The sequence below is a fragment of the Heterodontus francisci genome, chromosome 9 (genome assembly GCF_036365525.1).
Source record: "Heterodontus francisci isolate sHetFra1 chromosome 9, sHetFra1.hap1, whole genome shotgun sequence".
Taxonomy (NCBI): domain Eukaryota; kingdom Metazoa; phylum Chordata; class Chondrichthyes; order Heterodontiformes; family Heterodontidae; genus Heterodontus; species Heterodontus francisci.
Genome location: NC_090379.1, coordinates 17,537,941 through 17,563,741, shown reverse-complemented (window position 1 = coordinate 17,563,741; position 25,801 = coordinate 17,537,941). Strand labels below are relative to the sequence as shown.

General features: G+C 45.5%; 1 protein-coding gene across 5 annotated transcripts in view; it reads left to right on the top strand.

Moving 5' to 3' along the window:
- adck1 (aarF domain containing kinase 1) overlaps positions 1-25,801 on the top strand; it is a 586,674-nt gene that overhangs the window by 550,137 nt on the left and 10,736 nt on the right. For all 5 annotated transcript variants that reach the window (XM_068038603.1, XM_068038599.1, XM_068038600.1 and 2 more), the window contains one exon: positions 17,269-17,462. In XM_068038603.1, the coding sequence (XP_067894704.1) occupies positions 17,269-17,462 (194 nt within the window). The remainder of the gene's footprint in view (positions 1-17,268; positions 17,463-25,801) is intronic.

Below are 25,801 nucleotides of genomic sequence, written 5' to 3'. Positions count from 1 at the left end.
AGAAGAGTTGAATCCATGAGGTGAGTGCATTCACAGCACTGCTGGTGGCCAAGAGGAGCAGGAGTGATTCCTCCAGGACCAACAGCCTCTTTACACCCTCAGCTACTCCAACTGGCCCCCTCTATCACCGACTTCCACCACACACCTCGGGTCTGCCTTCCACAATCTCCGACTCCTCTCACCCCCCAATCCCCAACTTCCTTCACTCACCAATCTCCAACTCCCCTCACCCCCCAATCACTGACTCCCCACACCCCCAATCTCCGACTCCCCTCATCCCCCAATCTCCAACTCCCCTCACCCCCCAATCTCTGACTCCCCTCACCCCAATCACTAACTCTACCCCCCAATCTCCAATTCCCCTCCCCCCTCAACCTCCGGCTCCCCTCACCCCCCAATCTCTAACTCCCCTCACCCCCCAAATCTACAATTCACCTCAACCCCCAATCTCCGACTCCCCACACCCCCCAATCTCCGACTCCCCACACCCCCCAATCTCCGACTCCCCACACCCCCCAATCACTGACTCCCCTCACCCCCAATCACCAATTCCCCTCATCCCCCAATCTCCGACTCCCCTCATCCCCCCCAATCTCCGACTCCCCTCATCCCCCCCAATCTCCGACTCCCCTCATCAAAGCATTAAAATAAACTGAATGGACCGCACAGCAGCAAGCTAGACACTGGATATAGTCAACCTTGCGAAGACCTCCTTACTAAAATCCAGGGACTTGTGCCAAAAATTGGGAGAGCCGTTCCACAGACTAGCCAGGCAGATTCAATCAAGGTGTTCAGAAGTGAACTGGATAATTATATGAAGAGAAAACATTTGCAGGGCTACAGGGAAAGGGCAGGGGCGTGGGGCTAGGTTGCAGAGAGCCAACATGGCCACGACGGACCGAATGGCCTTCTTTGCTGTAGCGATTCTATGATCATATCATCGTTGTGATCTGGAATGCAATGCCTGAAAGTGTAGGTTTAGTACTAACGTTTGAAAGGGAAATGGATGTATACTTCAAAAAGAAAAAAATGACAGGGCTATGGGGAAATAGAAGGGGGAGCGGGAATGAGTGGAAAACTCTTTCAAAGAGCAGACACAGGCACAAAGGGCTGACTAGCCTCCTTCTGTGCTGTAAGTTTTGATGATCAAACATCAAACTGATCCATGTGGTCGCCGCAACTGTTCCTGGGCTCTGGATTAGTTGAAAGTAAAACACTTCAGCACGTTCTCAGGAGCAAAGCACTTGATTCATTTTGCAAGTTGCTTCAGCCTCCAAAAACAGATGGTGGAAGCCAGGAGGGTAAAGAGTTATCTTGCTAGGAAAATAATAGGTAGAAAAGATAGATTTTGTGGAAAAAAAGTAAAATTAAACTGTAAGAACAAAAATATTAGAGAAAGAAGGAGAGAGATAGAGGGACAAGCAAAATTTCAAGGGTTTAATGTTATTTATGATAATGTTAGTGTTTATTTTTATAGTTTAGGATTACCATTGCAGTAATAAAGATAATGCTGATATTTGAGGGTCGTCAGCGTAATTTTGGTCTTTCTTTCAGTGAATTTTTAGCTCACTCATTAATCTAGACAGTCCAGGGAGATGGTACATTCGTGGCAACTTCCAGCGATCCAAAGGTTCTTTTTGTTGAACTTGAATAACCAGCTGTGCTTCACAAGGGCTGAACTGCCTCAAACTCGATTAATTCACTTCAGCAAGAGGGAACGTTAGGACTGATCCCACAATCCTCAGGGAGGAGCTCTGTTCCGTGACTCAGTGCATAGCACTGTGGGTCAGAAGGTTGTGGGTTTAGGTCGCACTCCAGGCACTTGAGCATTTCATTTACTAAATTCACTAAACCTAGACTGACACTCCAGCACCAGGACTGAGGAGGTGGCTGCAAATTAGAGGGTGTCTTTTAGGTGAGACGGTAAACTGAGGTCCCGTTTGCCCCCTCTGGTGGACGTAAAAGACCCCAGGGCGCTATTTTGAAGAAGAGTGAGGGAGTTATTTCTGGCTTCTTGGGTGGTTGCTCCTCAATAAACATCACAAAAAAGAGTATCTGGTCATTATCACATCACTCTTTGTGGGATCTTGCTGTGCACAAATTGTCAGCTGTGTTTCCTACCTTACAACAGTGGCCACACTTCAAAAGTACTTTCTCGGCCGTAAAGCATTCTGAGATGTCCTGAGGTCGTGAAAGGTGCTATATTAATGCAAGTTCTTTCTTTAAATGGGAGCACGGGTTGGAGATAGGGCTGCAACACTGCAGATCCAGTTCACTGATTCACACACCCTGCAATTGTGGCAGCTCCCTGCTTGTACAGCAGCATGGCAGAATTAGACCGAATATCATTTGTTTTGGTTTGCCTACATTCCAGAGGTAGAATTGAGTTATTCTGCAGAATCTGCTCTCTGGGTAAGTGCCTGAGTTAATCTAAGTACAGCATTGCCAAGCTGTCTATTAGCCTGAATAAATAATGACCATGCAACAACAACAACTTATATTTATATAACGCCTTTAAAAGTAATAAAATATCCCAAGGCACTTCACAGGAGCATTATAAAACAAAATACGACACTAAGCCATATAAGGAGATATTAGGTCAGGTGACTAAAGCTTGGCCAAAGAGGTAGGTTTGAAGGAGTGTCTTAAAGGAGGAAAATGAGGTGGAGAGGCAGAGAGTTGCAGGGAAGGTATTCCAGAGCTTGGAGCCTAGGCAACTGAAAGTGCAGCCACCAATGGTGGAGCGATTAAAATCAGGGGTGCACAAAAGGCCAGAATTAGAGGAGCTCAGTTATCTCGGAGGGTTCTGGAGCTGGAGGAGATTACAGAGATAGGGAAGAGGTGAGGTCATGGAAGGATCTGAAAACAAGGATGAGAGTTTTAAAATCAAGATGTTGCTTGACTAGGATCCAATGTAGGTCAGCGAGCACAGGGGCGTTGGCGAGTAGGACTTAGTGCGAGTTAGGACTAGTGCGGGCAGCAGAGTTTTGGATGACCTCAAATTTAGGGAGAGTAGAATGTGGGAGAGTAGCCAGGAGCGTGTTGGAATAGTTCAGTCTAGAGGTAACAAAGGCATGAATGAGGGTTTCAGCAGCAATGAGCTGAGACGGGGCGAAGTCGCGAGATGTTATGGAGGTTGAAATAGGCGGTCTTAGTGAAGCACTTTCACAAGTAGTTTGGTTTGTCCACTGTGACAGTCCACCTGGTGAATATCTGGAGCATGAGATAGATGAAGAAGGCCATTCTGTCCATCCACCCAGAAAAGCTTAAAGTGTCCCCATCACAGCACCCGACTGTCTTGTAAATGATTCCAAGGTATTTCCCTCCTTTGTCCTTTGATCATTTCCTGGTATCAATCCTAAATTTGTCTTTCACTAGTTTAAATCTGTGCTGCTTCTTTCCTACTGTCAACCTTTACGGTTTGTTCCAAAGCTGCTTTTTCTGTAGACAGTCTAATATTTTATGTTACGCTGCTCAAAGGATCCTCATCAGTCAGTCCTTTCAGGGTTAACGAGGCCAATTTTCTCCCATCCTTTGTAATAATAAGACTGTCACTGGGGATCAGTATTGATAAGAAATTACCATCAGTAGCAGTTGGATCAATTTTAAACATTTAAGGCTCAAGCTGTTGCTCTATAATCAGTAGTTTCAGCATGCTGCAGAAACCTGCTGCATTTTGTGTCTCAGTACTGGGATTTAATGTACCAAGTACTTCATACTCCACTGCATGCACGATGAGGGTTGTGGTGGATGGAGTTCTCTAATGTTTTACATTCTGAGGCAGAACCTGAGACTAGAGAAGCAGTTCTGATGAAAGGTCACTGACCTAAGCCGTTAACTCTGTTTCTCTCTCCACATATGCTGCCAGACCTGCTGAGTATTTCCAGCATTTTCAGTTCTTATACCAGAGACGCGGTGATGGTTCTCTCTAGAGCAGGGAACGTTAAAGGGAGATTTAATAGAGTTGTTCAAAATCATGAAGGGTTTTGAAAGAGTAAATAAAGGAGAAACTGTGTCCTGTGGCAGGAGGGTTGGTAACCAGAGGACACAGATTTAAGATAATTGGCTAAGGACCAGGGACGAGATGAGGAGAATTTTTTAATGCAGCGAGTTTTGTGACCTGGAATGCACTGTCTGAAAGGGTATTGGAAGCAGATCCAAAAGGAAATTGGATAAATAGCTGAAAGGGAAAATAACAGGGGAATGGGAAAATAACAGGGGAATGGGAAAATAACAGGGGAATGGGACTAATTGAGTTCTTTCGAAGAACCGTCACAGGCACAGTGGATCGATGCTGTATCATTCTATGATAACTAGGTTTCATCCTCAGAACTGCTTTCATTGGAATTGTTTTTTGAATCAGTAGTAAAGTCTAAAACTACTGATTCCTCATATTTTAGAGGTGCTTATTTTTCCCTCTGGAATTCCAGGAAGAAATATGTTGTTGCTTATTATTTCAAAGTACTGTTTATAAAGACAGGTTCTGAGAACTGAGAAGAAACATTTGAAATGGCAACTATTGCCAGTACGTCCAGATTAAGGCCTGAATTTGTAAATTGCTTTTTCCGATTGCCTCATTCCTTTTGGAGAACATGATGGTGCCACCGCTTCCAAAACAGAAGAGGTTGGGCCGGGAGACGATTAGAGAGGCAAGGAGGAAAATGAAAGTCAAGAAGGAAAATGTCGATGGCAACTTAAAAGAACAAGCAAAAACTGACAAATATCTTCAAGAAAGCTGACCTTATTAAAAAAAAAGCACTGAATAGGGCCTCACGCTACGCGAAGGCAAGTAAGACTGACAGTGTTATGGGGCTGAGACTTGTGTGCAGCACTTTTGCCTCTGAGTCAAAAAGTTGTGGATTCAAGTCCCACTCCAGAGATGAGCACAGAATCCAAGCTGACACCCCAGTGCAGGACTGAGGGAGTGCTGTGCCATTTGAAGTGCCGTAATGAGGATGGGACGTTAAACCAAGGCCTCATCTTTAATGTAGATGTAAAAGATCCCATGTCACTATTGTGAAGAGAGTGAGACTTCTCCCTGGCATCCTGGTTCTTTATCCCTCAACCAACATCACTGAACACCAATTATCTAGTCATTATCACATTGCTGTTTGTGGGACCATGCTGTGTGCAAATTGGCCGCTGCGTTTCCAACAACAGTGACTACACTTCAAAAGTATTTCATTGACTATAAAGTACTTTGGCTGTGAAAGGCGCTATCTAAATGCAAGTCTGAGTTACATGTCATAACTGAACAATAGATACATCTGAAATTCCGTTCGGTAGCAGTGATGATTTTAAAACTACTTTAAGGAGGATTTAAAAGTGAAACGCAACAATCATCAATGGCAGTATGCCCCTCTCCACAGAAAACATTGAGCTTTGGCACCTGATTTGGTCCAATTCCAAATTGGCATTTTGGAACATTCTGTACTTCTGAGTGTGAATTTCACTTTTTTAAACTCAGAGAAACATACATCAATCCAACCCCACTCATCAATTTTATTTCCAAACAGTGGTAATTCCATAAGTTGAATTATGGGCATTGTCTAATGAAGTCACCACAACCTTCTCAAGGGCAATTAGGGATGGGCCACAAATGCTGACCTTGCCAGCGACGCCCACATCCTATAAAACGAATTTTTAAAAAAACTTGGGGCCCCCTCCCTCAACTCTTTATCCAGTACATTGATGACTGTATTGGTGCCATTTCCTGCTCTCACCCCGAACTGGAAAACCTCAATAACGTTGTGTCTAATTTCCACTCTTCTCTCACCTTCACATGGTCCTATCTCTGAATCGTCCCTTCCCTTCCTTGACTTCTCAGCCTATCCCCAGAAATGGAGATAATCAACAAATATTCATCATAAGCCCACTAACTCCCGCAGCTACCTTGTCTACACTTTCTCACACCCTGCTTCCTTTAAGGACTCCATTCCATTCTCCCAGTTTCTCCGTCTCCGTCACATCTATTCTGATGATGCATCCTTCCATACCAGTGCTTCTGATATGTCTTCCTTTTTCCTCAACTGAGGAATTCCCCCCCCCCCCACATTGTGGTTGACCCTTGACCATGTCTGTCCCATTTCCCGCACTCCTGCTCTCACCCCTTCCCCTCCCTATCAGAACCACAATAGGGTTCCCCTTGCCCCCATCTTCCATCCCACTAGCCTCCGTATTCAGCAAATCATCCTCAACCATTTCCACAACCTCCAGCGTGATGCCACCATGAAACACATCTTCCCCTCCCCTCTCCTTTCAGTATTCCAAAGGGACTGTTCCCTCTGTAATATCCTGATTCACTACTCAATCACCCCCAACACCCCCTCCCCTTCCCACAGCATCTTTCTATGCAAGCCTAGGAATGCAACACCTGGCCTTTTGCCTCCTCTGTCCTCACTATTCAAGGTCCCAAGCACTCCTTCCAGGTGAACCAGCGATTTCTTTGAACTTCTTTCAATTTAGTGTACTGTATTCGCTGCTCACAATGCAGTATCCTCTATAAACGTTGACTAGGTGACCACTTTGTGGAACAGCTCCATTCAGTCTGCAGGCGTGTCACCAAACTTCCAGTTGCCTGTCACTTTAATTCTCCACCTTGCTCCCACTCTGACCTCCCTGTCCTTGCCCTCCTGCAGTGTTCCAATGAAGTTCAACACAAACCTGACGAACAGGACCTCATCTTTTGACTTTGGCATTTTACAGCCTTCTGGACTCTACATTGAGTTCAACAATTTTAGATCATAACCTCCACCCTCATTTTGTTTCCTTTATCTTTGCTGGTTTTGGTTTTTCTGTCTTGTTTTTCTCTTTCTTTGCTTTCGGATGGCAGTTGTTCATGATTCTGCCATTCACACCTCCTCTAGACACACCTTTTGTTTCTTTACTTGTCACATTACCACTCCCTTTGGCCTTGCACCTTCAACTCATTTGTCATTTAATCTCTCCTGCCCTCCGCCCTATCACAGAAGTTCCCTTTTGTTCTTTTACCACCCTCCCCCCTTTCACTTGCTTAAAACCTCTTACATCTCTAACTTTTCACCTGATGAAAGGTCATCGAACCTGAATAACTCTGTTTCTCTCTGCTGAGTATTTCCAGCATTTTCTGTTTCATACGTATGTAATTGTTCGATCACGCATTCTCCCTACTACCACTTCCTGTTCATCCCTTTTTTTAAGGACCACTAATTCCCTCCCTGAAACCAGTAACTATGACAACAGGCAAAACAAAGGGCTGTATTTAGTCATCGTGGCAGGGGTCCCGCCGACCAGCCTAACAGTGGCGGGGTGGGGGTAGAACGCCCCTGCTTCGATGGTCTGCGGGACCCAGGGCCACATCTTAGCGGCGGTGGCCAATTAATTGGCTGCTGTTAGAGTGACCGCCTCTATTAAGGATGGTCATCCGCCTCTAGGAGCTGCCAGCCAATCGGAGGGCCGGGACCTCAGTAGCCTCAGCGTCACCACCAGGAACGGTGGCCACCGCTGAAGCAGCACTTGGAAGACGAGGTAATGGATGGACGGTGTCCTGCCAAGCAGGTAAATGGGGTCTGGGGACATTAGGGTCAGTCAGGCAGGCCCCGGCGAGGGGGCTGGGGCTGAGGCTGATAAGGGCAGACAGTTCCATTGCCGCCGAGGGAGGGCCTCTGTCGGCCAAAGAGTGTCCAAATACAAGGCCCCTCCCCGAACCCACTGGGAGGCTGCCAGGATTTACCGAGCAGTCTCTCCACAAATTTGAGAGCCCCCCACTACCGCTAATAAAATGCCAGCAGCGGCAGGAACAGACCCTTAATTTTCCACTTAAGTGGCTTAGTTGGCTTCTGAACAGGAAATACCATAGAGTCATAGAGTTATACAGCACAGAAACAGGCCTTAGGGCCCATCATGAAATACAACATGCAGTGGCAATTAAGACTTCCCCCAATATGCATCTGTAGTTCCTGTTTCTAGCAACCCAAATAGGCACAGTGTGCTTAGCTTTCAGAAATCACTTCATTTTCATATATTAAGTCTGTTAACTCTGCCTGATATATTGTAGATTGACCTTAGCCGCGGTTATTACATCAACAGTATCAATTCTATAGCATCAACTGTCCACCAGTGCCGACATTCCTCGCAATGACGCAAGTTGTGGAACAAAAATACCAAAATGTGGAATATATTCGTATAATACCTGATAAAGATAGGTGACTTCAAGGCTCTCCTCAGCAATCTGATCACAGTTTTCATGGCTTATGATGTGATCTGAACCTCTCACGTAGATTCCAAGCTGTATTTCACTCCCAGGTATCCATTATTCTACATATAAACCATCTGATCCCCTTGTTTAGATTCCAGCTTTTATCTCTCTCGATCAAGGAGCCCTAGCAAAACTGAAGTCAATGGGAATCAGGGGGAAAACTCTCTGCTGGTTGGAGTCATATCTTTCATAAAGGAAGATGTTTGTGATTAGATTTTTAGATTAGATTAGAGATACAGCACTGAAACAGGCCCTTCAGCCCACCGAGTCCGTGCCGAACATCAACCACCCATTTACACTAATCCTACACTAATCCCACATTCCCACCAAACATCCCCACCCGTCCCTATATTTCCCTACCACCTACCTACACTAGTGACAATTTATAATGGCCAATTTACCTATCAACCTGCAAGTCTTTTGGCTTGTGGGAGGAAACCGGAGCACCCGGAGAAAACCCACGCAGACACAGGGAGAACTTGCAAACTCCACACAGGCGGTACCTGGAATCGAACCCAGGTCCCTGGAGCTGTGAGGCTGCGGTGCTAACCACTGCGCCACTGTGCACTGGAAGTCAATCATCTCGGCTCCAGGACATCACTGCAGGAGTTCCTCACGGTAGTGTCCCAGGCTCAACCATCTTCAGCTGCTTCATCAATGACCTTCCTTCAGTCATAAGGTCAGAAATTAGGATATTCGTTGATGATTACACAATGTTCAGCACCATTCGCGACTCCTCAGATACTGAAGCAGTCCGTGTAGAAATGCAGCAAGACCTGGACAATATCCAGGCTTGGGCTGATAACTGGCAAGTAACATTCATGCCACACAAGTGCCAAGCAATGACCATCTCCAACAAGAGGGAATCTAACCATCACCCCTTGACATTCAATGGCATTACCATCGCTGAATCTCCCACTAACAACATCCTGGGCATTACCATTGACCAGAAACGGAACTGGAGTAGCCACATAAATACTGTGGCTACAAGAGCAGGTCAGAGGCTAGGAATCCTGCGGCGAGTAACTCACCTCCTGACTCCCCAAAGCCTGTCCACCATCGACAAGGCACAAGTCAGGAGTGTGATGGAATATTCTCCACTTGCCTGGATGGGTGCAGCTCCAACAACATTCAAGAAGCTCGACACCATCCAGGACAAAGCAGCCCGCTTGATTGGCACCCCATCCACAACATTCACTCCCTCCACCACTGATGCACAGTGACAGCAGTGTGTACCATCTACAAGATGCACTGCAGCAACGCACCAAGGCTCCTTAGACAGCACTTTCCAAACCCGTGACCTCTACCAACTGGAAGGACAAGGGCAGCAACTGCATGTGAACACCACCCACCTGCAAGTTCCCTTCCAAGTCACACACTGTCCTGACTTGGAACGATATCACTGTTCCTTCACTGTCGCTGGGTCAAAATCCTGCAACTCCCTTCCTAACAGCACTGTGGGTGTACCTACCCCACATGGACTGCAGCGGTTCAGGAAAGCAGCTCACCACCACCTTCTCAAGGGCAATTAGGGATGGGCAATAAATGTTGGCCTGTCCAGTGACACCCACATCCCATGAATGAATAAAAAAAAAAGATTCCAGTCTGTAACTCACTCCTTGGTATCCATTATTCTATATGTAAACCATCTGAACCCCTTGATTAGATTCTAGTCTGTAACTCACTCCTTGGTATCCATTATTCTATATGTAAACCATCTGAACCCCTTGATTAGATTCCACTTTGTAACTCACTCCCAGCCATCCATTATCTGTTGCATAAAAAGTTAAATTTACTTTAAAACAAAGCCAGTCTGGGACAACAATATTTGCAAATCCCAATAAAATCCTACTATGTGTTTTCTTTGCCAAACCGTAGAGGCAGTATTGATTAGGCTTTGCAGAATTAGCAAAGTTATATTGCAGCTTGTAAGGAACAGTGAACTGACAGAGAAACAGCTCTCAGTTGACCCTGAGCCGCACTGTGGTAGCAAAGTAATTTTCTTTTCAGGTCAGCAATCCTGGAGTGGGCATTTCTTTCACAGTAAGTAATTATTCAGTCAGTGACAGCTAAGGTGCCGCTGATTTGTGACTGTTGTGTTGCCGTGGTTACCAGCATCTGGTGGTTAACTTTTGTGAAGGTGGAAGTAGGCATTGCAGAATGTGCAGGCGCTGGCCAAGTTGTAGATTTGGATTAATTTACTGATAGCTGATTAATTGAAGGCGAATTAAACTAAACCCGCAGCTTGCACATAGGCATGAATTGGAGCATGTCGTGTTGGAAACGTGCAATGCTGGATCCAGACTGCATCTCAAGTACTGCGGTACTTTTGCTGACAGAGACTCGAGGGAGACATCACAGCCCTGGAGGCATTTTAGATAAGAACCACAAGGCTAATTTCTGGTGAAAGAGGACTGAGTTATGAGAAGCCTGGGCTTATCGGCCTTGAAAAATGGGCAACTTAGTCCTCTTTAAAGCAAAAGAGCGTTGACGGGAGATTCAGTAGAGTCAATAAGGAGAAACTGTTTCCAATGGCAGAAGGGTCGTTAACCAGAGGACACAGATTTAAGGTAATTGACAAAAGAACCAGAGGCTAAATAAGGAGAATTTCTTTCAGTGCAATGAGTTGTTGTGATCTGGAATGCACTGCCTGGTAGGGTGGTGGAAGCAGATTTAATAGGCAGTTTCAAAAGGGAATTGGATAAATAGCTGAAGGGTAAAAAATTGCAGGGCTCTGCAGAAAGGGCTGGGGATTAATGGGATAGCTTTTTTAATGAGCTGGTGCAGTCACGTTGGGCTGAATGGCCTCTTTCTGTATATTATTCTATGATTCTATGCTATGTGTTACGCCCGAGATGGGAGGAGTGCACTGTTAATTCAGTCCAACTTCTCCACAGGTCACCATATATATTTAAATTTTCCCACTTACCGAAACTGTCAATTATATACTCTTTTTTTTACCCCATAATAAAGCACACCAACCAGGTTTCTTTAATAAACAACAAAATTATCTGTTTATTATACCCCAAGTCTTACAATAATGAAGTAAACATATATGTGAATTGAAATATTCAAGCCCCCTTATTTATCCTAGCTTTCAGGCACACACTCACATATACAACCGGTTAACTGGGAAGATAAAGGGATTTTTGTATACAGCTGTTACAAACAAATAGAGGGAATAAAAAAAACACATGCTTAAAAGAAGGTATGGAAGGAAGTCCTTTGTTTGGTGAGGTTCCCAAAGGCGAATAGGTGGCTGCCACTAAGAATCTTCCTAGAACAGTTCTTTCCAGGCAATGTTGATGAACAGCCCGGGTAGGCTTTCAAGAAATGCAGCTACAGAAAGCTTGAGATAGGTTTTACATCAGGGGTGCAGCAACAAAGGTTTCAATTCGCACACATTTGATGCAAAGTTCTTTTAAAAATTCAAGGTTTCTGGATTTCTTCAAATACGAGAGGCAATAGTACAACTTGATACAGGATTTGCTTTTCAAGAGAGAAAGATGGGCTGGATTTTCTTTTGTTCTCCTGGCAGGTCAATAAGAAAACTCCAACTGCTGGTTTTTAGCCAAACCAACTGGCTTTTTTTAACAGTTCAAAATGAAACCAACTTTTTCCAGAGGCAAGTCCTATGACAGCCATAAATCCTGACTTGTCAATAAGCAAATAGCTCTTCAGGTCAAACCACAACCCCCTGATGTGTTTACTGGAAATCATGTGCCTTCCAGAAAAAAACTTGTTTACTAGTCAACCTTCTGTTGACCTTCCTTTTAAGAAAACACCCCAAAGTTTAGCTTCTTCACGATTCTGGCATTCAGTTTTTAAAATATAGATTCTCAAGTTCTAACAAAAAAATGGAAACCCGCATAACATATGACTGAGGTTTATAATAGTAACAGTGTTGAAAAGGTAAAGATGAAGCACTGTTTACTACTGGTGTCAGGAAGCTTTTCACAAAGAATGATAAACACAAGGAAGGGACCTCTAGGTTGGCTACTAAGGCCATGAACCTTGCAATCATTTAAACGACAGTTGAATGCTTTACAGAGATGTTGTAGATTTTTCCAGATCGATGAGCTAAAATAGGCTGAATGTCCTTCCTCACCTCTATCTGGTGATCTTGAATTATTCGCAGTTCATTCTCATTATCTGAAATGCAGCTTGTGGTTCAGTTCGAAAGTGGAAATTCACTTAACGGGGCTTTGTTACAAAGTCAAACTGTTAAAGGAATTAGCAGGAGCAACACCTTTCTTCCCAAACTTCTCTTTCCCCAATTTTTGTGAATCTTTTGCCCATAAAGAAAGAACAAAAGAAAGAACTTGCATTTATATAGTGCCTTTCATGACCTGAGGATATCCCAAAGTACTTTTGAAGTGTAGTTGAAAAAGCAGCAGCCAATTTGCACACAGCAAGCTCCCAGAAACAGCAGTGTGAGAATGACCAGATAATTTTGTCTTTTTAGTGATGTTGGTTAAGGGATAAATATTTGCGAGGACACCAGGGTGAACTCCGCCTTCTCTTCTTCAAAGTAGTGCCATGGGATCTTTTATATCAAGAAGAGGGATGTTATTGCTGAGAAATGGAGCATGTTCCGGTTCAAGCAATGAACCTTTCTTATATGTATTCAAGATTATAGATACATTGTTATGGCCCAATGGGAAGAAGCTGCCAATAGTGATACTGAATCAGAATGCATAAACAAGTCACTCAGGAAAATTAGCACTTAATATAGAGAGATCCTGTCACACATTCTGCCCTGTAGGGTATGGTGGTACAGCGGTTATGGTACTAGACAAGCAAACTAGAAGTCATAAATCACAATCCCACCATGGTACATAGCGAAACCAAACCTGGTAATTTATGGCATAGCATCAGATCTTCAAAGCTGCTGCTTTGTTATAAGAGCCCATCCTGCTACTCCTACCCAGTCTGACCCACACATCCAGTCCCACTGTATGTGGGAGCCTCTTAATGTCCTCTGAACTCAGCTCAGCCAAGAAGAGGACCCACCTGCCACCTTCACAATGCAACTAGGGATGGGCAAGAAAGCTGTCGCCTTACCAGTGGTGCTCAAGTCCAAACAGAAATAATGAAATAATCTACTCCTTCTGCATTACTGGAGACAGGAAAAACATGGTTAGATGCAGTGCAAAAATATCCTTGTTCAGCAGCAGCAATGTGCCTCAGTCTAAACCTCAGTACCGGCACCTCTTACAACACTAGTGTGACATTTTACTATTTCCCAACAAGCTCATCCTTTGGCTTCTTTCAGTGAGATTGCCAATTAAAGCCACGTTAGAGGAGATTTTTTGCTCTGGGCCACATTGGGTTGAGATTGTCCAAGACTCATTCCACATCGGTCAGGTTGGAGTAGCTGGGGGTTATTTTCCTTGGAGCAATGGAGGTTGGGGGAAGGTGTATGATGTTATGACAGGTTCAGATAAGGTCAACAAAGAAAAGATGTTCCCATTAGCTGATGACACAAGGACTAGGAGACAATTGAAGATGTTGGACAAGAGATACTTGCGGGAATGTTAGGAAGAACTTTTTAATGTAGCGAGTGTTAACGACCTAGAGCTTGATGCCTACGAGGGTAATGGCAATGCAGAATGATTTTGACAGGAAATTGGATGGGCACTTGAGGGAAATAAACTTGCAGGGCTACGGGGATAGAGCAAGGGAATGGGACTGACTAGATTGCTCGACAGAGAGTCAGCTTGGAATCGATGGGCTGAATGGCCTCCATCTATGCTGTATTTACCCTATGACTCTATGACACAGATAGGCCCTTCATCCTATTAGTCTAAGTTGCCTTCAAATTCAGTTCCCAGAGGTGAAAGGTCAAGGGCAATGCCAGATTAAACACAACTACATCTTCATAGCTAATCATTAAAGACAGGTTGGCCATTATGCACCCCACTCAATTGTTCTTCCCATTGGCCTGCAAGGTGGCCATTCCATTGGCAAAAGTTACCATATTCCTGAAATGTCATGTGACACCTCAACTGTGTCCATGACGACAACACCTGTTACACTCGAACCAATTCAAAACACAGCAATGTGGTTGACTTTTAACTGCCCTCTGAAATGGCCTAGCAAGCCACTCAGTTGTCAAAGGCAACTGGGGATGGGCAACAAATGTTGGCCTTGCCAGTGACGCCCACATCCCATGAAAGAACAAATAAAAAAGGTCTGAACACATCTCAGTCAGACTTGTTTCCAAATCCTCTCAGTGACCATGTTGCTTCCTTCCCTTGCTACTCCCCTGACCACCAGCTACTAGAGATGTGTAAGCTCCTACTCATGATGAGAAATGCCATGGGAACTCTGTTAATTTTAATTAAATGGCATAACTGTTTTGATACCATTTGCAAAGTTATTCTGCCAATCAGAAGTGAAAATATAAAAGTTGATGGAAATGGATTGAATGGGGCTAAAAGGGTTAAATTATGAGGACAGGTTGCATAGATTAGACTTGTGTTCCTTTGAATATATAAAATTAAGAGGTGATCGAATTGAAGTGTTTAGGATGATTTAAGAAATCGATAGGGTAAATGGAAAGAAACTATTTCCTCTGGGGGTGGCGGGGGATGGGGGGGCGGTGGGGAGAGTCCAGAACGAGGGGTAGGCCATTCAGGGGTAATGTCAGGAAGCACCTCTTCAAACAAATGGTAGTAGAAATCTCACCTACTTTCCCCCAGAAAACTGTTGGCGTTGAGGGTCAATTGAAAATTCACAACAGAGATTGATGGGTTTTTATTAGGCGAGGGTATTGAGGGTTGTGGAATCAAGGCGGTTAAATGAAGTTGGGATAAAGATTAGCCATGACCTAATTGAATGGTGGTACATGCTTGAGGGGCTGAATGGTCTCCTCCCCTAATGTTTCTAGTGGTCCAGTGGTTTGGTGTGTTGGGCATCGCAAACCAGACAATGGTGAGGTACGGCAAGCATTTTTGGCTACAGTTTTCTCCCTCTTCCTGGCATGGTCGTTCCCAAATCACAATTGGGTGCTGATGAGACTTCCCAGGCACAGCTTTGTTATCAGAGCCTGGCAAAAACAGGCAAATGGGTTCAACTTAATCTCCATGAATCTTCAGAGAGTTACATGCCATTTCTGATGCCGCAGCTCAATTCAGCACAGACAAAAACAAATGATAATGGTAAGTGACTACACAGCTTATCTACTGGAGCAGAGCTGTCCTTTAAGTGGATTTGACTGCACAAATACGTGCAGACTATAATAATAAGGACAGTTTTCTACAGGCTATAGGTTACTAGTCTTTTACAGGGACACAAAGTAAACTGTTTACAACAAGATTTTAAGTTTGCAGTCTACGTAAAATTAATTTGCTTTTCAAAGTTTTTTTTCTCTTCACGTTTTCTGAGGCTGTTTTTAACATTTCCTATTAAGGTCTACAATTCAAAAAGAAAATTTGCAAACAGTACATGTTGACATTCCTCCATGTTTTTGTTGCATTCATTGCCAGGCGTGGCTCAGTGTTTGGCACTCCTGTCTTAAGTTAGAATGTTGTAGGTTCAAGTCCTATACTGCAAGACTGGAACACATAATCTAAACTGTCATATCAGTGAAGCACTGAGGGAGCGCTGTTCTGTTAGAAGTGCTGTCTTCTGGATAAGATGTTAAACCCAGGCCTGCTCTTCCCTCTCAGTTGGGCGTAAAAGATCCCATGCACCATTTCGAAGAAGTGTAAGGAACTTATCCATGATTGACAACCTTCCATCTGCAAAAGATGATGGACATGCAGCAAACAATCCATTTAAGTGGGGTGTCTTCTCTTGGTGCACCTTTATTGATGGCTGTGAAGGTCAATCCTTGATAGGCAGGTTCTGCCCCAAGTGCTGTGCATGAAGCTGCCAAGTGACACTGTAGTTGTTGTTTTTGACATTGGCGCCTGCTGCCAAGATGCTGTAGCAACCGGTCATTGTGGTAGTGCACAGGATGTGTCGCCATCTCCCTCTTTCGTCAGCTAGTCACTTCCAGCTGCGATAGTCGACATTTAGGGCCTTCATGTCATGCTTGCTAGCATCCTTGAAGCGGAGCTTTGGGCACCCCGCTGGCCATCTGGCCCCGCCTACCTCACCATACAGAAGGTCCTTGGGTATGCGACAGTCTTCCATCCCGCGATTGTGTCCGATCCACCCAAGCTGTCTCCGTTTGATTAGTGCCAACACACTTGGGAGCTCTGCCTTTGAGAGGACTGCCGCATTTGTGATTTTGTCCTGCCAGGATATACCCATAATGCACCGCAGATGGAAATTATTGAGCTTCTTTTCCTGGTAGCTGTAAGTCAGCCATGTTTCACAGCCATACAGCAAGGTGCTGAGAACACAGGCCTTATAAACCATCAGCTTGGTCCTAAGGGTCAGCTGGGTGGTGGTGTGGCTAATATTTTGGTGACAATCTTAACATTTATTTCCACCAGATACCCAATCATCAACCAGCGGAAATCGTTTTTTTTCCTGATTAATGTCATCAAAATCCCTTATAAATTTGGACCTCAATCAGATTTCTGTTTAACCTTCTTTGTTTTAATGAAAAGAAGTCCCAGTCTCTCTAGTCTCTCCTCATAACTAAAGTCTGTCATCCTTGGAACCATCTTAAGTGAATCTCTGTTGTAATGTCTCCATGGTCTTGATATCTTTTCTAAAGTAAGGCGCCAAAAACTGGACACTGTTCTAATTGTCGCCTATCCAGTTATTTCTTCAAGTTTAGCATTATCTTATATATTATTTATTATTATTATATATATTATAAAGCCTACAAGCATTTTTTTTTTACAGCTTCAACTTATCCTCCAACTTTTAAAGATATTTATATCTGAGCCTTTATATCTATCTGTTCCTCTATTCCTTTCAAAGTATTGCCGTTTAGTGTGCCTGTCCTGTACTTAGTCATACTCCCGCGATGTATCACCGTGTATTTTCCACTGCATTCAATCTCATCTGACATTTATCTGCAAACGTGCCATTTGTATCAAGAGTAATCAAGTGTTCCAATTGTCTTACAGGATGTGGAGATTAGAGTAAATGCAGCTAAGTATCTAACCAGCATCAATGAACTGCTGAACAAGGTCCCTCGCCAAATGCTTCTGCTCTTAAAAACTAATGACCTACTTCGAGGGATTGAAACATCACTCCAGACCCGAGCCAGTGCTACTTCCTTTATCAACATGTCACGTTGCTGTGTCAGAGCTTTGTCCAGGTAGGTTAAAGTGCCTGGTATCCCGACACTATCATCCTTCAATGTCTCAGGTTCAAAGACCAAGGGTAGATTTTGCTGCATCTTGGTGTTTTGGATCACCCAGATACTGTGCATGGAGGAAAATCAGGCTGGCTGCTTTGTTACCATGAAGGTTCTCCCCACCCCAGTTTTCTTCTCTACGTTGCACTCAGGTCATCCAATGTATCTCCAGGAATATCTGCCCTTAGGTATTCCCCCTTACTAGCTTAGTTTGTAATTACACTGTCCAGTGCAGTCCGGACCAACCAGTCCAGGAAATCCCCAGGTTCATTCCTTGGTCCAACCTGAATTACTTGATCACTTCTAGTACAATGATAGGGGCAGCAACATAGAGGGAAATAATTAGCCAATGTTATTACTCCTCTCTGCTATCTAGTGACTCCTGCTGAAATATCAAGTGCGGGCAGGATCGGGCTTGACTATGATTACCGTTACAATCAAATAGCCTGCTGATGTTGATCCATAGAAATACATAGAATTTACCACATTAAAACAGGCTATTCAACCAGTTGGTCTCCCTTGGCATTTACCTTCCATGTGAGCAAATAGTTCTAATCACATTTTCCCTGTTCCCTGTTCCCATATCCCTTCAACCTCTATTCCTTCATCTATTCAATCCAATCTTGAATGTTGATATAGTTTTTGCCTCAATCACTAAAACTGGTAGTGAGTTCCACAGCCTCACAACTCTCTGTGGAAAGAAGTTTCTTCTGCCTTCTGTTATAAACCTCTTACACTTAATCTTTGGTTCCTTGTTCTTGACTCTCCCTGCTGGGAACACTCTGTTCTTATCTACTCTGTTCCATCCTTTCATAATTTTAAACACCCCATAACCTCCATTGTTCTGATGAAAACTGGTCAATTTTTCAAGTATTTCCTCATACCAGGCATCTTCCTTCTGAATCAGCACAACCCTCAATCTCCTTCCTATCGTATGGAGCCCAACACTACACGCGAATTCTAACTGAACTCTTATTGAGGTTTTATATAAATTCCGTGTTATATTTTGGCTTTATAGCTCTTGAAATAAAACCAACTCCATTAGCTTTTCTTTATAGCCTTATCATCCCGAGGTTCTGCCTTTGAATGATCTATCAGCCTGTACTCTCAAAATCTTCCACTCTTCCGCAATACTCAGCCTACTTCCAATCAGAGTATGATTATTGCTGCATTTTCTTTTAACCAAAGTACATCACACTTACTGGCATAGAATTTGTTATGCAGACCCCCCACCTGCCAACAATGAGGCAGATTAATTTTGTCATATGAACATTGATTGTAAACTGTTGCTGGAGTGAAGAAATGACTTGTTTGAAGATAACCAGACACTGGGCTGGAAGGACATTTGAATACTAAGAGACGCTGCTTGTGGAGACAAAGGGCTATTCCCTGCTCCAATTAACCCAAATGCATTTTGATCACCAGACATTGAAGGTGTTTCTTTCTTTCTTTCTTCTTTTGGGCCTCCTTATCTCGAGAGACAATGGATACGCGCCTGGAGGTGGTCAGTGGTTTGTGAAGCAGCGCCTGGAGTGGCTATAAAGGCCAATTCTGGAGTGACAGGCTCTTCCACAGGTGCTGCAGAGAAATTTGTTTGTTGGGGCTGTTGCACAGTTGGCTCTCCCCTTGCGCCTCTGTCTTTTTTCCTGCCAACTACTAAGTCTCTTCGACTCGCCACAATTTAGCCCTGTCTTTATGGCTGCCCGCCAGCTCTGGCGAATGCTGGCAACTGACTCCCACGACTTGTGATCAATGTCACACGATTTCATGTCGCGTTTGCAGACGTCTTTATAACGGAGACATGGACGGCCGGTGGGTCTGATACCAGTGGCGAGCTCGCTGTACAATGTGTCTTTGGGGATCCTGCCATCTTCCATGCGGCTCACATGGCCAAGCCATCTCAAGCGCCGCTGACTCAGTAGTGTGTATAAGCTGGGGGTGTTGGCCGCTTCAAGGACTTCTGTGTTGGAGATATAGTCCTGCCACCTGATGCCAAGTATTCTCCGAAGGCAGCGAAGATGGAATGAATTGAGACGTCGCTCTTGGCTGGCATACGTTGTCCAGGCCTCGCTGCCGTAGAGCAAGGTACTGAGGACACAGGCCTGATACACTCGGACTTTTGTGTTCCGTGTCAGTGCGCCATTTTCCCACACTCTCTTGGCCAGTCTGGACATAGCAGTGGAAGCCTTACCCATGCGCTTGTTGATTTCTGCATCTAGAGACAGGTTACTGGTGATAGTTGAGCCTAGGTAGGTGAACTCTTGAACCACTTCCAGAGCGTGGTCGCCAATATTGATGGATGGAGCATTTCTGACATCCTGCCCCATGATGTTCGTTTTCTTGAGGCTGATGGTTAGGCCAAATTCATTGCAGGCAGACGCAAACCTGTCGATGAGACTTTGCAGGCATTCTTCAGTGTGAGATGTTAAAGCAGCATCGTCAGCAAAGAGGAGTTCTCTGATGAGGACTTTCCGTACTTTGGACTTCGCTCTTAGACGGGCAAGGTTGAACAACCTGCCCCCTGATCTTGTGTGGAGGAAAATTCCTTCTTCAGAGGATTTGAACGCATGTGAAAGCAGCAGGGAGAAGAAAATCCCAAAAAGTGTGGGTGCGAGAACACAGCCCTGTTTCACACCACTCAGGATAGGAAAGGGCTCTGATGAGGAGCCACCATGTTGAATTGTGCCTTTCATATTGTCATGGAATGAGGTGATGATACTTAGTAGCTTTGGTGGACATCCGATCTTTTCTAGTAGTCTGAAGAGAGCACGTCTGCTGACGAGGTCAAAGGCTTTGGTGAGATCAATGAAAGCAATGTAGAGGGGCATCTGTTGTTCACGGCATTTCTCCTGTATCTGACGAAGGGAGAACAGCATGTCAATAGTCGATCTCTCTGCACGAAAGCCACACTGTGCCTCAGGGTAGACGCGCTCGGCCAGCTTCTGGAGCCTGTTCAGAGCGACTCGAGCAAAGACTTTCCCCACTATGCTGAGCAGGGAGATTCCACGGTAGTTGTTGCAGTCACCGCGGTCACCTTTGTTTTTATAGAGGGTGATGATGTTGGCATCGCGCATGTCCTGGGGTACTGCTCCCTCGTCCCAGCACAGGCATAGCAGTTCATGTAGTGCTGAGAGTATAGCAGGCTTGGCACTCTTGATTATTTCAGGGGTAATGCTGTCCTTCCCAGGGGCTTTTCCGCTGGCTAGGGAATCAATGGCATCACTGAGTTCCGATTTGGTTGGCTGTATGTCCAGCTCATCCATGACTGGTAGAGGCTGGGCTGCATTGAGGGCAGTCTCAGTGACAGCATTCTCCCTGGAGTACAGTTCTAGGTAGTGCTCAACCCAGCGGTCCATCTGTTTGCGTTGGTCAGTGATTATGTCCCCCGATTTAGATTTGAGGGGGGTGATCTTCTTGATGGTTGGCCCAAGAGCTCTCTTCATGCCATCATACATTCCTCTGATGTTTCCGGTGTCTGAGGCCAGCTGAATATGACTGCATAGGTGTTGCCAGTAGTCGTTTGCGCAACGCCTAGCTGTTCTTTGTGCAGTACTTCTGGCTGCTTTAAGTGCTGCGGATGTTAAATCGCTGGGGGCTTTCTTGTAGTTCAAAAGTGCAATGCGCTTAGCGGCTATGACAGGTTCCAGCTCTTCATTATGAGATTGAAACCAGTCTGCATTTCTCTTCGCACTTTTGCCGTAGGTGGTCAAAGCTGACTCATAGATGGCGTCTCTGATGTGGGCCCACTTGGTCTCAGCATCCCCTGTGGGAGTGTTTTGAAGGGCTGTTACAAGTGAATTTAGAAATTTTTGTAACAGCTGTGGGTGAGAAATTCTGCTCGTGTTGATGCGCGGGTGGCCCTTCTGCTTGGAATGATGCAACTTCTTTGGTCTGAGTCTAACCTTGCTGCACACCAGGGAGTGGTCGGTGTCGCAGTCCGCACTGTGGAAGCTGCGTGTGATTTGAACACTGTTTAAGGCGGCTCGCCTTGTGACAATGAGGTCCAGCTGGTGCCAACGACGTGATCTTGGGTGCCTCCATGAAACCTGGTGACAGGGTTTAGTGTGAAAGAACGAGTTGGTGATGCAGAGGTTATGATAGGTACACAACTCAAGCAGTCTCTGCCCGTTCTCATTCATCCTTCCAATGCCATAGCGCCCAAGGCAGGAGGGCCATGAGTCATGGTCGGCCCCAACCCTGGCATTAAAGTCCCCCAGCAGGAATAGGTGTTCGGTGTTGGGGATGCTGCTAATGATGTTATGGAGTTGTTCATAGAACTGGTCTTTAGCTTCAGGTGCGGAGCAGAGTGTTGGAGCATAGATGCTGAGTAGGTGTACTGGACCAGAGGTGGTGAGCAGTCGGATGGACAGTATGCGTTCCGAGCCATTTGAGGGAGGCTCTATCATGCTGAGCAAGGAGTTTCTGATGGCGAAGCCCACTCCATACTGTCTTGGTTCTTCAGGATCCCTGCCCTGCCAGAAGAAGGTGTAGTCTTGCTCTGCTAGAGAGCCACTCGCGGGGAGGCGAGTCTCCTGAAGTGCTGCAATGTCCACATTGAATCTACTGAGCTCGTTGTTAATGATGGCGGTCTTCCGAGAATCGTTGATTTGTGTAAGGTCTTCCGACAGGCCAGGACACATAGTTCTGACGTTCCAGCTTGCAAAGCGAAGGGCTGGTGCCTTCTTTCCTTTTTTCATGTTGTTTGGTGCGGTGTATCAGTCCACCTTTCGGGCAATGACCCTGAGCTCCAAGCACCCATTGAAGCAGGCAGACTGTGGCGGGACAGAACCTTATTGACCGGGGGCTGCCCGGTTTGAGGCGGGCGGTAGCTGTCCAGTGAGGTGCAATGACCTCTCCCACCGACAAAGGCAACCCGTGGCGCCCAGTTTCTACGCCAATTTATCTGGACTTATAACCCGTAACTGCTGCCTTCCGTGTTGTTTTAGTCGCTGTGAGGCAACTATGGAGTGACCTCTCCATGGCGCATGCCTGGGCAAATTTATGGAGGTTGAGAGTTGCCCAGTCGTCAAAACCCCCCTCTCGGCCTTTCTGGTGGGGTCCAAAGGAGTGCAGGACACGACGTTTGGCACCAGTATGGCTGCAGGAACTGCCGGAAACATGCCAAAGGTGACACATGACCGCCTACGGGGTTCCGCTCCGGATTTTCTGTTAGGGTTTACTCCCTTAGCCTTGGTCTCTCCCGAGACGCCCACAAGGCAGTGGGGTTGTTGGGGCCCCTACACAGGTGTAGGATGGTGCCGGTGGGAGGAGGGGATGCAAGGGGGAGGGGTAGAGGGAGGGGGTGGGGGGGGTGCAGGGGAAGGGGGTGCGGGGTGAAGATGGTGCGAGGGGGGGGCGGGCTGGGACGGGGTTGTGAGGGGGTGAGCTGAGAGGGTGGAGCAGGGAAGGGGACGGGGGTGGGGGGGCGGTGGAAGGGGGGTAAAGAGGGGGGGAGGGGGGGTGGAATCTGGTGCAGGTAATAAGCCATTTCCTCAGTGCCCACCATCGACGTCCGGAAAGCTCATCCACGTCCTTCGGGAGGTGAAGCATCATTTGGCAGACTTAGAGGTGATTACATTTGCTAAGGGTTTTTTTTTTGCAGTGGTTTAAATAAAGGCATGCAGCATTGCCGACAGTGCGCTGCAGATGCTCTCCGAGCCATCTCCCGCGGGCGCTTTGAAGTTGCGGCCGGGGGTGCCGTTCGTGGATGTTTTGGGTGTTCGGGGCACCTTTTCACAGGACTTCTCTCGGGTCCCGCAGCTCCTTCTTCACCTCAATGGACTTACCGCATGCCGTGGCTGCAGACACTCTGGACTGTGAAGACAGCAGGATCGGAGATTGAAGTATCGGCAGCTGTGCTCGTCAGTTTCATCCGGATCAATTTCATTGAGAAAACAAAGAGCAGGTGTGGCTGGGGGAGGGCAGTGGGCCCAGGTAACATACACTAAACTAACTGTTAACTTTTAGATAGGGCTAAAATGAACTGATTTAAAGAGCCAGGGGAATTTAAACAGTTTAAGAGGGCAGATTGGGGGAGAAAACGTTAGGGATGGGAGCAGATGGCCATGGATAGAGTTGAACAGCAAGGGAGCTTCCTAGGGAGCTTCCAGCCCAGGAGCCATTGAAGGTGTAAGGAAGCACATTCCAGGGCCTGCTAAGATGATACAATCCATAGAGCCAGGACTGGCTAAACCAGCTGGTCACATGACTAACTGGCTGGTCCAGGTTTTTTGAACTAGCCACAGGACAGTTTGAATTCAGAAGGCAGTGTGTAACTGAAGCTGGAGAAAGGAAGCCGCTCTCTCTCTCTTGCTTTCTCCCAAGCCACTGGACCCACGCAAGACATGTAAACCTCAAGAGAGAAAAGACTCCTACTTTGGAACAAGTTGAAGCGTGAACTGGGCCCCAACGAATTGCAAGACCTACCGGCAACCAAAGACTCCACATTGAACTTAAAGGACTGTAACTACCAGATATTGCCTCAAATTTTTCCCCTTTATTCCTTCTACTTTTTATGTCTCTATCTGCATGTGTGTTTATCGTGTATACATGCTAGCGTGATTGTGTCGCATATTCGTAGTCATTAACCGGATTAGAGTTTAAGATGAATAAACCTCTGCCTTTCTTGTTTAAATCTAAGAAAACCTGTCTGAATTGATTTCTTTGCCTTACAATTGGAAAGCAGTGAACAAGGATTCACTAAAGGGGAGCTAAAACCATGGTTTTTAAAAAAAAGAAACCTTGTTATGGTTAAACAAGGCAAAGGCTGAGAAGGAACCTCTAGACCCCTCTCACCTGGTCATAACAAATTCTATCTGACGATTTTCCCTCCAGCTTATCAATATCCCTTTGCAATTTCCTTTGCTCTTCCAAAGACTTAACTGTACCTCCTATTTTGGTATCATCTCCAAATTTCAGCGGCAATCCCTGCAGCCTATATCCAAATTATTGATCGACACAGCATCGAGAAGTGGTTCCAGAATTGAATCTTGTGGGACACTGCCACCGACTTCAGGTGGGTTGTATAATGGATGGGTGGGTAGTCTTCCCATTATATCATCCACCATATTATCAGTCAAGTAGTAAATGTGAAAATTATCCCTTATGTGGCAGTCTTGGCACAGTTGGTAGCACTCTTTCTTGCCTCTGAGTCAAAAGATTGTGGGTTCATGTTCCACTGCAGGTACTTGAGCAGAAAATCTAGGTTGACATTCCAGCACAATATTGCAGGAGTGCTGCGCTGTCGGAGGTGCTGTCTTTCATGAGATGTTAAACCAAAGCCCTGTCTACACTCTCGGGTGGATGTGAAAGATCCCATGGGCACTATTTGAAGAAGAGCAGGGGTCTGGTCATCTATCTTATTGCTGTTTGTGGGAGCTTGCTGTGCACCAATTGGCTGTCATGTTACCCAGCATTACGACAGCGCATCAAAAGTCCTTCTTGGTTGCAAAGTGCTTTGGGATGTCCTCAGGTCATGAAAGATTCTGTACAAATGCAGATTCTTCCTTTTTCTACTCCTTTGATGTCTTTGGACACCTTCCCTAAATGCTTGACTCGTGCTCAGTGCCTGCTCCCCTCGCCACCCTTGTCCCCTCACACACGTTTTGTAAACCACTTGAGACATTTGCTTAGCGAAAGGCATCTCTTCTTTCCCACCTTCTGTCGCCAGATATCTGCATTACCGTCCGTCTTTGGACCACTAGAGATACCGGAAGATTCTGAACTGTGCATGTGGGTCAGTGGTCTTCTGTTCCATCCTCCCCACCCCTCATCCCCAGGCAACTATCATATGGCTCAGATGAAGAGGCAGCCTTAAAATTCATGAACAGAGAAATAGAACTTTCTGGATATTTGGCATTGCTGTCAATACAACGAACAGTCTCACCAACCATGACCAGCGTCTTTTATTTGTATTTTTCAAAACACTGTTCTGCTGCTCCATTTAACAATCTTTAATTCAGTTTCACGGAATCAAAGCCAGCTGGGCAGTGACACCAGTGTACTGGCACTGAGAGCTCAGGGGATGTGTTGCCAACACAAATGTTTGAAGTAAACTTATTTCAGAAATGCCAAGCAGTGATGCTGTCCCTGTTACAGGAATCTCAAAATACTGGCAAGAGTTTCATTTCAACCTTAACTAATCATTGGGATCCAAGTTGAACTTAATGCAATGGAAATCAAGTGGGTCACATAAAGAGCGGGCTATTTGCTCCACCACATCATTACCCTGGCAGCAAAGAGAATAAATTTACCCTTCCTTCCCACCCTCTAAAATCAACGAAATGATAAATATTATCCAA